This window comes from Vespa velutina, chromosome 19 (genome assembly GCF_912470025.1).
Source record: "Vespa velutina chromosome 19, iVesVel2.1, whole genome shotgun sequence".
Classification (NCBI taxonomy): Eukaryota; Metazoa; Arthropoda; class Insecta; order Hymenoptera; family Vespidae; genus Vespa; species Vespa velutina.
The window spans coordinates 2,778,857-2,792,170 of record NC_062206.1 but is presented as its reverse complement, the minus strand read 5'-3'; the positions used below and the strand labels follow the sequence as shown (position 1 = coordinate 2,792,170).

Genomic DNA, 13,314 nt, shown 5'->3' with positions numbered 1-13,314 from the left:
CACACAGATATATATATATATATATATATATATATATGTTGTTTAAATTTATGATAAAATTATATAATTTTTAAAATAAATTAAAAAAAAAAAGATATTCAATTAATTCAAATTAATTAACCTAATTCGAAGATCTTAAGAAACTATTATCGATCTAGAACGATTGTTGTTCTTGTTAACACTAAAATTTATTATTCTATTTCTTGTAAGAAAAAAATATAATAAAATAAGTTGAGAAGTTGTTGTACCGATAGTTATATCATTAAGAGGGGAAGAAAGAGACACACATAGAAAATTAGGGATGAGAAACATACGCAAGAACGAATTTTATTTTCAATATATATACATACATACGTACCTAACTTTAGTTTCTTTTAAAGAGGCACCTGCTAGAGATAGATATAAGGCTTACTTCTTAATTGGCCCAAATGATAATTATTCTACTTCTTCGCCTCTTTTTTCTTTTTCTTTTATCTTTGCCTTTTCCACTGTCGAAGATTCTAACAGCTCGTTCGAAAGTCACCGAAGAAATCCAATTAACGACCGAACGGAAAGTTGTGCCTCGAACAGATTGAATTTTAGCCAATAGGTATAGTTCGTGATCTTTATCTCTATATCTTCTTTTTCTTTTTCTTCATCTTTAATATTTTTTCCATTTTTTTTTCCTTCATTTTTATTTTTTTGCACTTCTGAACCTTCCATAATTTTCAACACCTCCTAATTAGTTTTCATTCTATCTTCGTTAATATCATTGTTTTTATATAAAATAAATTAGAGTAAATGTTCGTATATCTCAAGTATCTACACTATTTTTCACGATGTTATAACAATGTTTTATATTATCGTTGAATCTATTTTTTTTTATACTATATGACGTTGTAATAATAATGATAAAAATATATTTAAAAAAAAAGGTACCAATCATTCTGAAAAAAATATCAAATCTTGATAATTACGATAGTAAAAAAGAAACAATTTAACAATTTAATTAAGATTATTGTTCTCTTTGAATGGCAGAATTTTTTTCTTTTATATATATATATATATATTTTCTTTTTTGTTGTATCTCTGAAAATAGTAAAGGTATTTGAGGCATTAAAGTTATCGCTGAATCACTCTATAATAGGGAGCTTTTTAAGCGAACGTCATTTCCGGTTTGCCGAACTTGCAGAAAAGCTTTTCTGAAAATTCGTAATTCACGTCTATGTAAATTTCGACTTTACTCGATAGATCATTCGATCGATCAAAAAACGATCGATCGGTCGATTCATTCGTCCATCGCGAGAGAAACTTTGCACATGAAACGTTACGTTAATCGAGGGACTTGGCTTAAGGGACTCGATTAAAGGCACTGAAGCGACAAAGAGCAACCTAGTTATTCGCTCCTTTAATATCTCTTCCCGGTGAGTAATTAAAAGCACGGGATAGAGAAAAGTTTCGGAAAGTTTTTTATGCGAGCCAGCGGAAAAGCTCTTCATCGATATTTCCGTTGTTGTCGTCTTGTATACATGGATTTTCCAGGCTAAAAGAAGAATTCAGGGTGTTTTATTAAATCCCCATTTTTAACTTTTCAAAATTTCCTATATAGATATTTTCATCACAATAATAGTGGAATTTTTTGTTAAAACTATTTGTATCTTTTACTTTTCTTTTTCTTTTTCCTTTTTTTCTTTGATATTACAAATTAAATTTCTAAGGGAAATTATTCAATCAAAAAAGAAAAAAAAAAAGAAAAAAAAATCGAAGAAATGAAAGTAACATTGGATTAACTAATAAATAGATATCTATAAATTACATATATACAATAATAAATTATAATATTCCTGATGTTTTACTTGAAATTATTTGCATTCTTATTCTTAAAGAATTTACTTTTCTTTTTCTATTTCTCAATCAATGAACTTTTAAATGAACAAATATTTGAATATGCTCAATAATGATTGAATAAAAGTATAATAACATCAAAGTCGTACCTTTCACATATACATAATATAATCGATGATATAAAAGTAGTAGACGAAATGGCTGACTGAGTTGATTGTAACGTATCTTCTTCCTCGTTCGTGGCATAGTTATATCGAATTCCGATATCTTTTTTATTGAAACGAGAGCTTTAGCCGAGCACCGTTCATAGTATTTAATCATTAGACTTTATTCTTCCTTTGACATATTACCTACGCATATATGCATGTATGTATAGGATAAAAGAACCAAAAGTTCCTAGATGATTTTAAAAATCAATTTACTCTTTTTTCGAGATTTTTAGAGGCTAATTTTTCTTTTTCTTTTTTTTTTTTTTCAAATTATGAAACTACAAACCTAATTACAAGTCTAATAGATCTCGAAAAAAAAAAATTGATTTTTAATATCACTCCTCACAATCTTAACTCATATAAGAAATTTTTATTCACTTTGACTCACGATATATATCGATAAAGCAAGTTCTTCTGAATTTTGATACAAGCTCGAAACATGTTGAACATCCGTCTATATTGTAAATATTCCAACGTATATATATATATATATATATATATATATATATATATATATATACGCGCATACACACACTATAAACGACAATCATGTTATTAAAATGTCTGTTAATTTTATTATAGCATGTCAGACATGTTTCCGTGTAATTTTATTCTCTTTACTACTGTGATATATACGTAGATTAAGAAAGAAAATAAAAGGCAATTTTGTTAATTGTATTTTCAGTGGAGTCAATCAAAGATGCTTAAAATGAGCCTGATGCAAAGTAATCTACTATCATACATGATGATCCTTTACTTCCTTTTTGTGAGTGAGGCTTATCAGAGGAAGGATGGCAACAAGGATGGTTCGAAATTGATAAGGATTAATGGCGATATCATTCTTGGAGGAATTTTTCCTATGCACGAACAGGTATATTAGATAAAAATTTATTTCATTATCACTTATATATATATGTACATACATAAAGTAAATGTTTCTTTCTTTTTTTCTGATAGATTAAAAAATACGATAGTAATATTTTATATCATTGAATTTTTTTAAGCTATAATTCAATGATATTAGAAATATATGATTTTATTAAAAAAAAAAGAAAAAAAAAAAGAAAAAAAAAATGGAAATGGAAATGAAATTTTCACTTAAAATTTGTTACTAATTGATCTCGAAAAAATGTGTTATTTTAATGGACATAGTTGCCATTTAAAAGATAATAATTTTTCTCTTCAATATTTTTATCCTATTTTGAAAAAACAATGAAAATACTTTAGTTATTAACATTGACTGATTCCACCTTGTATAATTGAAATATCGTTATCGTATGTATTTGAAATCGTTTTCGACAAGTTTCTCTACAAAGTTCAATAAACGATTTCGATAGAATCGATACGTTCAAGAGCACAATCGTATTTGCTGCTAGCTCACGCTTGTGTTAATTTACAATACGCTGTTATCAATAACCTATAGGAATATTCTAGAAAGAGAGAGTAATAGAAATAGAAATAGAGAGAGAGAGAGAGAGAGAGAGAAAGTTTGCTATGCAGTTGATATCATGATAGAGAGATCGTATATCAGGAGAAAGAGAAAGGCAATTGGAATGGTTTCTAACATCGATCTTTGTTCATTTTAACAAATCATTCTATTTATCTAGGTTGTGTTTTACTTTATCAACTAAGAGAGAGGATTTCGCTCTGGTTTAAAAAACTTTTGTTAGTTCTTCTCAACTCTTGACCATCTCGTACCCTTTTTCTCAAACTTTCTCTTCAAGTTTATTTCTTTTGAAGTATGTGCTTGCCACATTAGTTTTTCTCATTCTCAAACAAACATCTTTTCTTTCTCGTTGGACGATGTTTTAATTTTCTTTTTTTTTCTTTTACGAGTCACATTTATTATATCGATTTTCTTATTTGTTTTCTAATTGTATTGACTTTTTATTATTATTAAAATTATTATGTTCTTTTTCTTTTTTCTTTTTTTTATAAATTCTTTAGAAAACGTGCGAACATGTGAGACGGAAATTTGTGGAAATTAAATAAACATTAGTAAAGTTAGGTAAATTTGTTTCAATGTTTTATTATTTTTCTATATTGTTATAAATTTTAAAAGAGGATTACTTTAATTTTTGCATCTGCTAAAACATATTTACGTTTGTTTCAGGTATGGGTAAGATCACGTGGTGCTGGTACAATCGGTGAATCACCTTGCGGTGCAGTAAAGGAAGAAAAAGGTGTACAACGATTAGAAGCAATGTTATACGCATTAGACGAGATTAATGGTGATCAAGAGCTTCTACCAAACACTACATTGGGTGCATTGATATTAGATTCATGTAGCAGCGAGACGTATGCTCTTGATCAGAGTATGGAATTCATGAGATCTTATATGAACCAGGTAAATTGATTTTTTTATTTTCTAATTCCTTTTTAACTAAAGACTTTTTCATTTATTTGAAAAAGGATGTATTAAAAAGAAAAATAGAAAAGAAAAAGTATAATGTTCTAAGTGATTTCAAATATTAATTATGCTTTATGTTGGGGTTAATATTTTTTTTTTTTATATGTATATATATATATATATATATATATATATATATATATATTGTAAAGTTACAACGCTGGTTTGTATAATTACCAAATTAATTACAAGTCTAAAAAGTCTCGATAAAAGATAATTGATTTTTAAAATCAACTATCTTTGATCTCAACCTGTATAATCGATAATATAATAGCCATTTGGAGAGACGCTTTGAAGTAAAACTCTAGGAAGGATAATAGAAAAGGATCTAATACGCTTTGTTAGAATTATATCGAGCCATCGAGTTTCCCTCTCTCTTTCTCTTTCGTAATAGTGATAGTAGTTTACACGAACGAAGTAGAACGAACACACAACTGATCAGGATCAAGCACGATAAAAGTTTAGTAGACTAACCGTCGATCTCGATTGGATAAGCTTCTGGTATTTCGGTGAAATTTTCTCTTCGGAAGCCCCCAAAGGACTTTATGTATTCAACCATCTACCACAATACCTACCAACCAACCAACCAACCAACCAATTCTCAATTTCACGGGACACGAAGCAGAAGGCGTTACTCATCCTGATTGGTCGAACACCTCGAATGATCGAATTCCGCGTGCCATGAATTGATGTCTGTTTTCTTACTTGCACAACCCATATATATATATATATGTAATGAAATTTTTATCTAGAAAGGAAAATATAATTGTTTATATAGGTTTATTTCCTTTTTTTCTTATTATTTTTTATCCTAATAGTATTAAAATATATATAGTATACAATATAATATCAGTATAATAGTAATGATATGTCAGGGCAAGCATCTGCGAAATTTTCTAAGTATAAAGTAATCTAATAAGAAAAAGTAGCAGTTTATTATCCCGTAAAGTTTGCATTGCATCAGTATGAAGTTGAGCTGGTCTTAGAAGGATAAGCTTGGTAATAAAGGAGAGTAAGCACAGTGCATGCTTGTAATGCTTGCGTTTAATTAGCTTCCTTGATAATACTATCTCGTTCTATCCTTCTCCTTTCTCTCTCTCTCTCTCTCTCTCTCTCTCTCTCTCTCTCTCTCTCTCTCTCTCTCTCTCTCTCTCTCTCTCTCTCTTTGTGTCTTCAAATAGATGCCAGCAACAGCAATGGCTGTTTCTATCTATGCGTTATGCATTCGAAACTTAAGGAAACTTGCTGTGACATTTGTCCTTTAGTGGATTCATTCAAACAAAAGCTTCCGACGAGAGAACTTCTAAAATATATTTTTTTAATTTCAAAATTTCTCTCTCTCTCTCTCTCTTATTTTCTTTTGCTTAAATTATCCCTATATTTCTATTCTGTTTACTTTGTCATTTTCGATGATCACAAGAGAATCGATATTATCGATAATTCGTCGAATCGAACCGAACCGCAGGCATATTCTCGCACGAAATTGAAAATTTAATGATCACCCATCATCGGTTCCCCCCTCCCCCTCCCCCTCCCCCTCTCCCCCACATTGCATCCACCCTTGATTCCAATGACCTCCCCCCTCCTCGTCCCTTAGACTCTATTATTACAGTGTATATTTTTAATACGCACACTATCGCAAATGTGCCATCGTTAATTTGTCGAGACTGGTCATCGAACATTCTAACTGGCTCATCTGCTAACTAAATGGTAAATGCACACAACGTTCGTAGCAATTTCATATGCTATATGGATTATTTGCTTTATGCGTGTATGAATTCTCATTGACCAGGTAACTCAAATTTGTCCGCTTTGATTTAAATGGTCTCTATGGAATATGTCAAATATGGATTGCATTTGAGAATTCCTAGGGGTTTCCTTTCATTTCGAGATATTAACTTGAGTATAGTATTTATGATAATTAAGGAAAATTATAATCGTTACTATATAGTTCCCTTCTTATTAGATTTATTATTATTATTGTTATTATTATTATTATTATTATTATTATTATTATTATTATAATTATTATTATTATTATTATTATGGTTATTGAAATAGAAAAAAATAATTATAAATATTTTTTTTTATCAGCAATATTAAGATAATAATAATATTATAAGAGCACCAGTATAAATTGATACAGTTTTAATGATTACTATGATTATCAGTATATTAATAATATTCTAATAATAATATTATTATTATTTATCTATATATATAATATTAATATAAATCATTATAATATAATAATATCATACTAGTATCATAGAATCAACATAATTCTTTATAATAATAATAATAATAATTATAATAATAATAATAATAATAACAATAATATGCTAATATATCATTCAAATATATTAATCATAAATTTCATATTTTGTCTTTCTCGTAACTTTTATATTAACTTTCATTATTTTCTTTTTTTTTTATTTTCATTAGTACAGCTGAGTCGTCGAAATTTTCTTTTGCATTACAAATTTTTTTCTTTCCTTTCTCTTTTTTTTACTCTTTTTGTAGGAGAAAACTTTGTAATTTTATCTTTCTCTAGCAGATTTTCCTTTTTTTTTTTTATTTTCCATTAAAGAACTACAGTGTAACATATCAGATTTATGCAAACTGGTTGAATATTTTTTGCAGAATATGTTATTAATTTCTTTCGCATATTTTGTCGTTTTTCATTCTCTCCTATCTTCTACATCGTGCTTCCTGTTTCAAGGAAAACGATCGTGTTGCGTGTTATCTCGTGAAGATTTACGAGGATTTAACGATCTCGTCTAAATCCGTAAAAATTTCATTTTGACATTATGAAGTTTCATAGTTTAACTTTTGCTTTTTTTCTTTCTTGTCGTCCAGATTAATGTTTTTACAAATTGAATTCAAAGATATTTATTTATTTATTTATTTATTTTTTCTTTTTTACTATCACTGAATTAGAACGTATTCCGAGTTTATCTTAAATTGAATATCACTTTTTTACAAGATTGTAGTGCATTCGAAATGGTAGATAGTTTTCCTTTCATTGTGTTTGTATGTGTTAGAAGTGACTAAAACGAAAGAATTACGTCATTGTCAACATTGGTGACATGTCTCTGTCTCGCTACTTTCGTTCAAATCGATGCAAACGTATCGATAAAAGCATGTTTGTCTCTACAAACGTACGTAGTAGATAATAGATGGACGTGCACTTGTTTACTCGCTTGTGAAAAGTGTTCAAAGTTATCGAGTACCACAAAATTTTTATCAACCCTTTTTCACGATGATGAAAAGTAATCATGTATTAATGTATATATATGTGTGTGTCTATATATATATATATATATATACAAATTAATTATTTGCAATGAATAATTTCTTCATTTCAATTATTATTATTAATAAAATTTCAATTATTAGTATTATTCGTCACCGATAAAATTCGCCTAAATTTCAAATAGAATTTTCGTCAGGAATTTTCTCTCTATTATCTTTTTCTGTCTCTCTTTCTCTCTCTCTCTCTCTTTCTTTCATCTTATGTATTATTCATTGGATAAAAAGAAAAGAGAAAATCTTATTTCCATTGGATTGCCTCTAATTAAGCATTAGGTGGATGACGAATTAGAATTGGCTTTTCGATTTGCTTGAAATTTCGATTTTGGAGTCTCTCGTTGAAACGTTTTGTTATCAAACGTGATTTAATCACGTTTCTTTAAGATCGATAATAAATGTTTCCTAATAATTTTCTTTCTCTCTTTGTTTTTTTTTTTGTTTTCTTTTTCCTATCTTCTCTCCACGACTTCAATTTTCAAGATCTATATACGTGTATATATATATATATATATCTTTGGTCTTATAAGAAATATTGAGGTCAAACACTGTTATTACAGTTCGGATATACGAGAAAAGAATTCTGAAAGTTTTTCGAACTATCGTTGGCATAAAAATTCTTATGTATTTTGTTCTATGTTATTCATCGAATAGTTCTTTTTTTTTTTCTTTGGGAATGAATATTTTTAAAATAGTCAAAAGACGTGATTTAACATTAAAAAAGCAATTTGCTCGTATAAATATTAAATGTTAGAATTATATTGAATATAATTAGGTCACTCGAAATGAAAGGATCTCGTAGCTGCGTAATTATGAAGAATTCTTCTTGTTTGATTTATTGATCCGAGAAGAAGAGAAAAATAAGGATACTCGAGTTCGAAGGATAATTACAGCGAAACATACTGCGAAGTGTACTTCTCGCAAGAAAGACGGAAGCAAAACGCATTTTCCTTTCCACTTTTGCCCGTGTCAGAAGCAATTTCCTAGTGAAGCGCTTTGCTTCCTTCGCAAAAGTGCATGGCTATACCCCTTGAGCATCATAAGGGTCGAGTGTTGTAAGCTTTCAGCAACGACGACGAGACAACGACAATGACGACGACAAGTCCTCTTGGTTTTTTATCCGAGTCAAAAATTTTGTTAACCTCTTTCCTATTCTCCCAAAGTCTATTATATTTATTCTATTATTTTATATTTTACAAATAGTCATTTTATATTTTACGAATAGTCACTTTTAAAAAATATTGTTATATAATATATACACATATAAACAGGAAGATTTTTTTTAGAGAAAATATTATATTTATTATATTGTTTCAAAAGAAAGATAGAGAGAGAGAGAAGAGTGTATGTATATGAATCAATTAATTATTAATCATATTTAATTATAGAGAAAAGATCATTGATTAAAAATATAATAATAAGATTGTGATAATTTTAATATTAATGCATAAGTATTATTAATTATATTAAATTTCTAAAATTTGATATCTCTTTTTTTAATAATTAAAAATCGTTTTTATATTTTTAAGTAGGATACATTCCTGTATACATTATATTATAATAAATCTTATGGCAATGTACGTAAACCTGATTCTATTAGTTTTTTTATATGATTTTCTTTTTTCTTCATACATATGTAATACGTAAGAATGAATTATATACCTGTGATGTTTCGCCTGAATGATCGACAAAATCGATCGAGGAGAAACGGAGTGGAAAGATGGTGACTTTTCCATCGGAAATGACTTCGAAGTTTTAATCCAAGTTACGTAAGTGTCATTCAAAGAAAATAAATCCTATTCGTTGAATAAAAATGATTGATCATGGTCGTTTTTTCGAAAGATTTCATATTCTATTTTTAACCTTCTTTAGGATCTTGTTCATTATAATAAATAAATAGAATAAAGAATTATATATATATATATATATATATATATATATATATTCCTGAGGTTTGAAAAGAAATGTAAAAAAAAAAATTGAAGGATCATCGAATTCAATTAAATATAATTGAAAGATCATAAATACAGTGGGACAGGACCTCTCAGTGATTGTAGGATTTCAAGCAATCACTGAAGAGTCTGTGATACGTGACAGGATGTAGTTGCATCGAGTAACATAAATAGAAGGTACACTCTATCAAAACTCATCGACAATGCAAACAGATCCAAGTGAATATTAATAAGGGCACTTTTCATCATTGTACTATGTCTATATACTATATTTTCCAAATGATTTATTAAAAAATTGGTCAAAAAAAAAAGATCGATAAAATTTTCCAAATGATAATAACAAAATTTTAATCGTTGATTTTTAAAAAGTATATCTTAATATATCTTAAAATATCATGATTATCGAGATTCCATCAATTTTTTTTTATATTTTTATTTGCCCATCTAAATCAAACTTTCTTTCAAGGTCAAATATACGAAGAATCCTTTGATTCCTTTTTGATAAAACAGTTTGAAGTTTGAGGTAGTCTTGATCGGTATAAAACAGTGATTTTGAAAAGCTTGCAATAAGGTGAAGTATCAAGCAGATTTACATATTTGAATTTTCAATTTTCCAGTGGTTAATTCGAGGGTAGTGTAGAATTATCGTTCCGTGGAAAGCACAGAAATTTCTCTCTCTCTCTCTCTCTCTCTCTCTCTCTCTCTCTCTCTCTCTTTATCTTTCTTTATATATATATATATTTATATATATACATATAGATACAGTTGGTATTAGTTTTCTCGTTGGCTCGAGGCTAGCTAGGTAGCTAGCTAGCTTGCTGTTATTCGGTTTTAAATATTTCAAGTAACTGGGTAACAACTTTGAAATGTACTTTTAAATGTTCTTTAATTTAATTAGCAATATTCTGAGCTCGTTAGCTTTGGGAATACATTTGGAGTTAAACTTTCCATTTGTGTATATTTCTAAGTTATATAAACTAATGTGATATAATTTTAAGAGAATGTTAATTTGTTTTTATCATTCTCTCTCTCTCTCTCTCTCTCGCTCTCTTTTTCTCTGTTTACTTTTAATAATAAAGAATTTTTATTGATGTCTCCTATCTCTTTTTGTTACAGGACATTTCAGAGTACAAGTGCGAAGATAATAAACCACCTATATACATGCCACATAAACCAGTAACCGGAGTAATAGGAGCTTCCTTCAGTGTAGTTTCCATCATGGTCGCTAATATTCTAAGACTTTTCAAGGTAATTTTAATAATAATCAAAAGAATATTGTATACTTTCACAGTTATTCTCGTATATTATATCACAATGCTAATCACGTTTTTGCACCGATCAGAGTCCATTCATTTCTAGAAACGAAGCTAAAATAAGAAAATTAACTTCTAATTATATTGGTTCGATATTATTTCTCTTCTTAAAATTGTTCTTTATTTTAAGATAGTTTATGTTTTAAACTATATTCCTACCAAACATCCTTTCTTTTTTTCTAATAAACTTTTATATTTTATTTTATATAATATGATTAGATCTCATTAAAAGAATTTAATCTTTTGTTGTTATTATTATTAGATTTTAGAGATTGTGAAAAGATATTAATTATGATTTTCTAATTTCAAATAAAAATATTATGAAATAAATGATAAATGAAAGATTTGGTATTTGATTGTAACGTGGAATAACTCGTGAAATCTTATTTTTCGCTGAAACGAATCATTTCTCTCTCTCTCTCTCTCTCTCTCTCTCTCTCTCACTCTATCTATCTATCTATCTATCTATCTCTCTTTCGCGCGCGCGTACGATTACGTGGCTACTCACGCTGGCCAATATAAGTTTCTAGGAACGAATAGCACAGTGCTTCTCGAGGAAGTTCTCTCATCTCTCGAGGAAGTTCCTTGAGAAATGGACGGCATAGAGGATCTTGAGAACTAGCGCGCCAAAGCACTCGGCATCGTATTTTCCTCTTACCATAAGTGCTTTCTCTCTCTCTCTCTCTCTCTCTCTCTCTCTCTCTATTTATCTATCGATCTATCTGTCTATCTATCTATTTCTCCCCGATCTCTATCTCTCTCTTTTTTACTCACTTATGTGTGCATACATAGAGAATGATAGAGACATATGAATATAGAACGTACGTATTATTGTTTACTGCACGTTCACCGAGTCAAAATCAAAGGGAAATAACAAAACAAAAACGAAGCAGGGTAACTTCCGCATGGAAATATTTTTTGTATCGTTTTTTCTTCAAAATTGAATGCGAAATAGTATTTTACGTTTTCTCAGTATACTATGAAGATGGTGATAAAAAGGCAAATTTTATTTTTACTATCTTTTTTTTTACGATCATAAAAAAGAATACGAATAGAATAGATAGATAGCAAATTGCATCAGACGAAATCGAGAAGCATTTAATTCTAATTAGTCATCGTCAATCAAATTAATAATCAATTTGAAAACGATTAATATGGGATACGTTCGGTTAAAGTTTTAATAAAATTTTTGTTCTTATTAGAATAAATAAAGACAAATGTTAAACATAGTGAATTGTGGAAAAATAAAAACTTTGATCGATAAAGAACGTTGTATAATAGAAACGAAGTAAAAAAGGACAATGCCTGAAAAATTCATACAACGAGAATCATACAGGTCAGCGAATAATCTTTCTTATCAAAGTAGAAACTAGGAATTTCTTGAAAGGATCTATTAGTGAAGTCATTTTGAAAGGATTTATTTGGTAATATGACTAGAGAATCAGAAAAGTTAAATGATTATTCATTTAGCTTTGCAGTTTATTTGATTTTTGCTTTGGATCGAACAATTTATTTATTTATACAGGATTGATCAAAAGTTCCTAAGCGATTTTCAAAATCAATTAAGAATTCTTCTTTGAAACTATTTAAACTCATTTCTTTTTAAATAGCAAAAAATTTCCTAGGATTGTAATTTAACAGAGACGAAAATCAAATTAGCCTAGAAAGTCTCGAAAAAAACTAATTGATTGAAAGGTTATAAGTTTTTTATTCGTTTCTTTCAACATTCACAAACTTTTTTTATTCTTTTCCAATAAGAAAACAATTACAATGATAAGATGGAGAAAGATATTCGGTTTGTAAATTTCATTTGATAGCTTCAATGTTACTAACGTGAAAGAAATTATATTATTAATGCTTCGAGCTCATGTATATTTCATCATCTTTTGTTCAAGGAAGAGTTTAACTTTAGATTTTACATTTTACATTTGGTAACAGAACGCACACATAAAGAGAATGAGAAAGGGAAAGACATATAAATATATATATATATATATATATATGTATGTATATATAATACATTTTATATATACTATAGGTTTATATAAAAGTGATAGAAAAAGAAAAAAAATAAGGAAACAGAATCGTTTTTATTGCTTATCTATTTTTATTTTCAAAAATCAATATTGAAAAGAAATGAAATTTTGACTTTGAAAGATATAAATTTTAATCAAACATTTTGATTTCTTACGTATACCTATGGAAAAAGAAAAAGGATACATAAATAAAAATAAAAAATTAAATCAGATTTTTCTGAAAAATTTAAGTTCAATATATATTATAAAAATGATTTGGAA

At 28.1% G+C, this 13,314-nt stretch overlaps 1 protein-coding gene across 12 annotated transcripts in view; it reads left to right on the top strand.

Moving 5' to 3' along the window:
• Positions 1-13,314, top strand: part of LOC124955706 (metabotropic glutamate receptor 7-like) — a 38,663-nt gene that overhangs the window by 10,612 nt on the left and 14,737 nt on the right. For 11 of the 12 annotated variants that reach the window (XM_047510530.1, XM_047510529.1, XM_047510525.1 and 8 more), the window contains 3 exons: positions 2,719-2,904; positions 4,147-4,380; positions 10,821-10,952. In XM_047510530.1, the coding sequence (XP_047366486.1) occupies positions 2,734-2,904; positions 4,147-4,380; positions 10,821-10,952 (537 nt within the window). In that variant the 5' untranslated portion in view covers positions 2,719-2,733. Of the gene's footprint in view, positions 1-496; positions 590-2,718; positions 2,905-4,146; positions 4,381-10,820; positions 10,953-13,314 lie in introns of those variants that run through there. The other variant, XM_047510531.1, reaches the window with a different exon arrangement.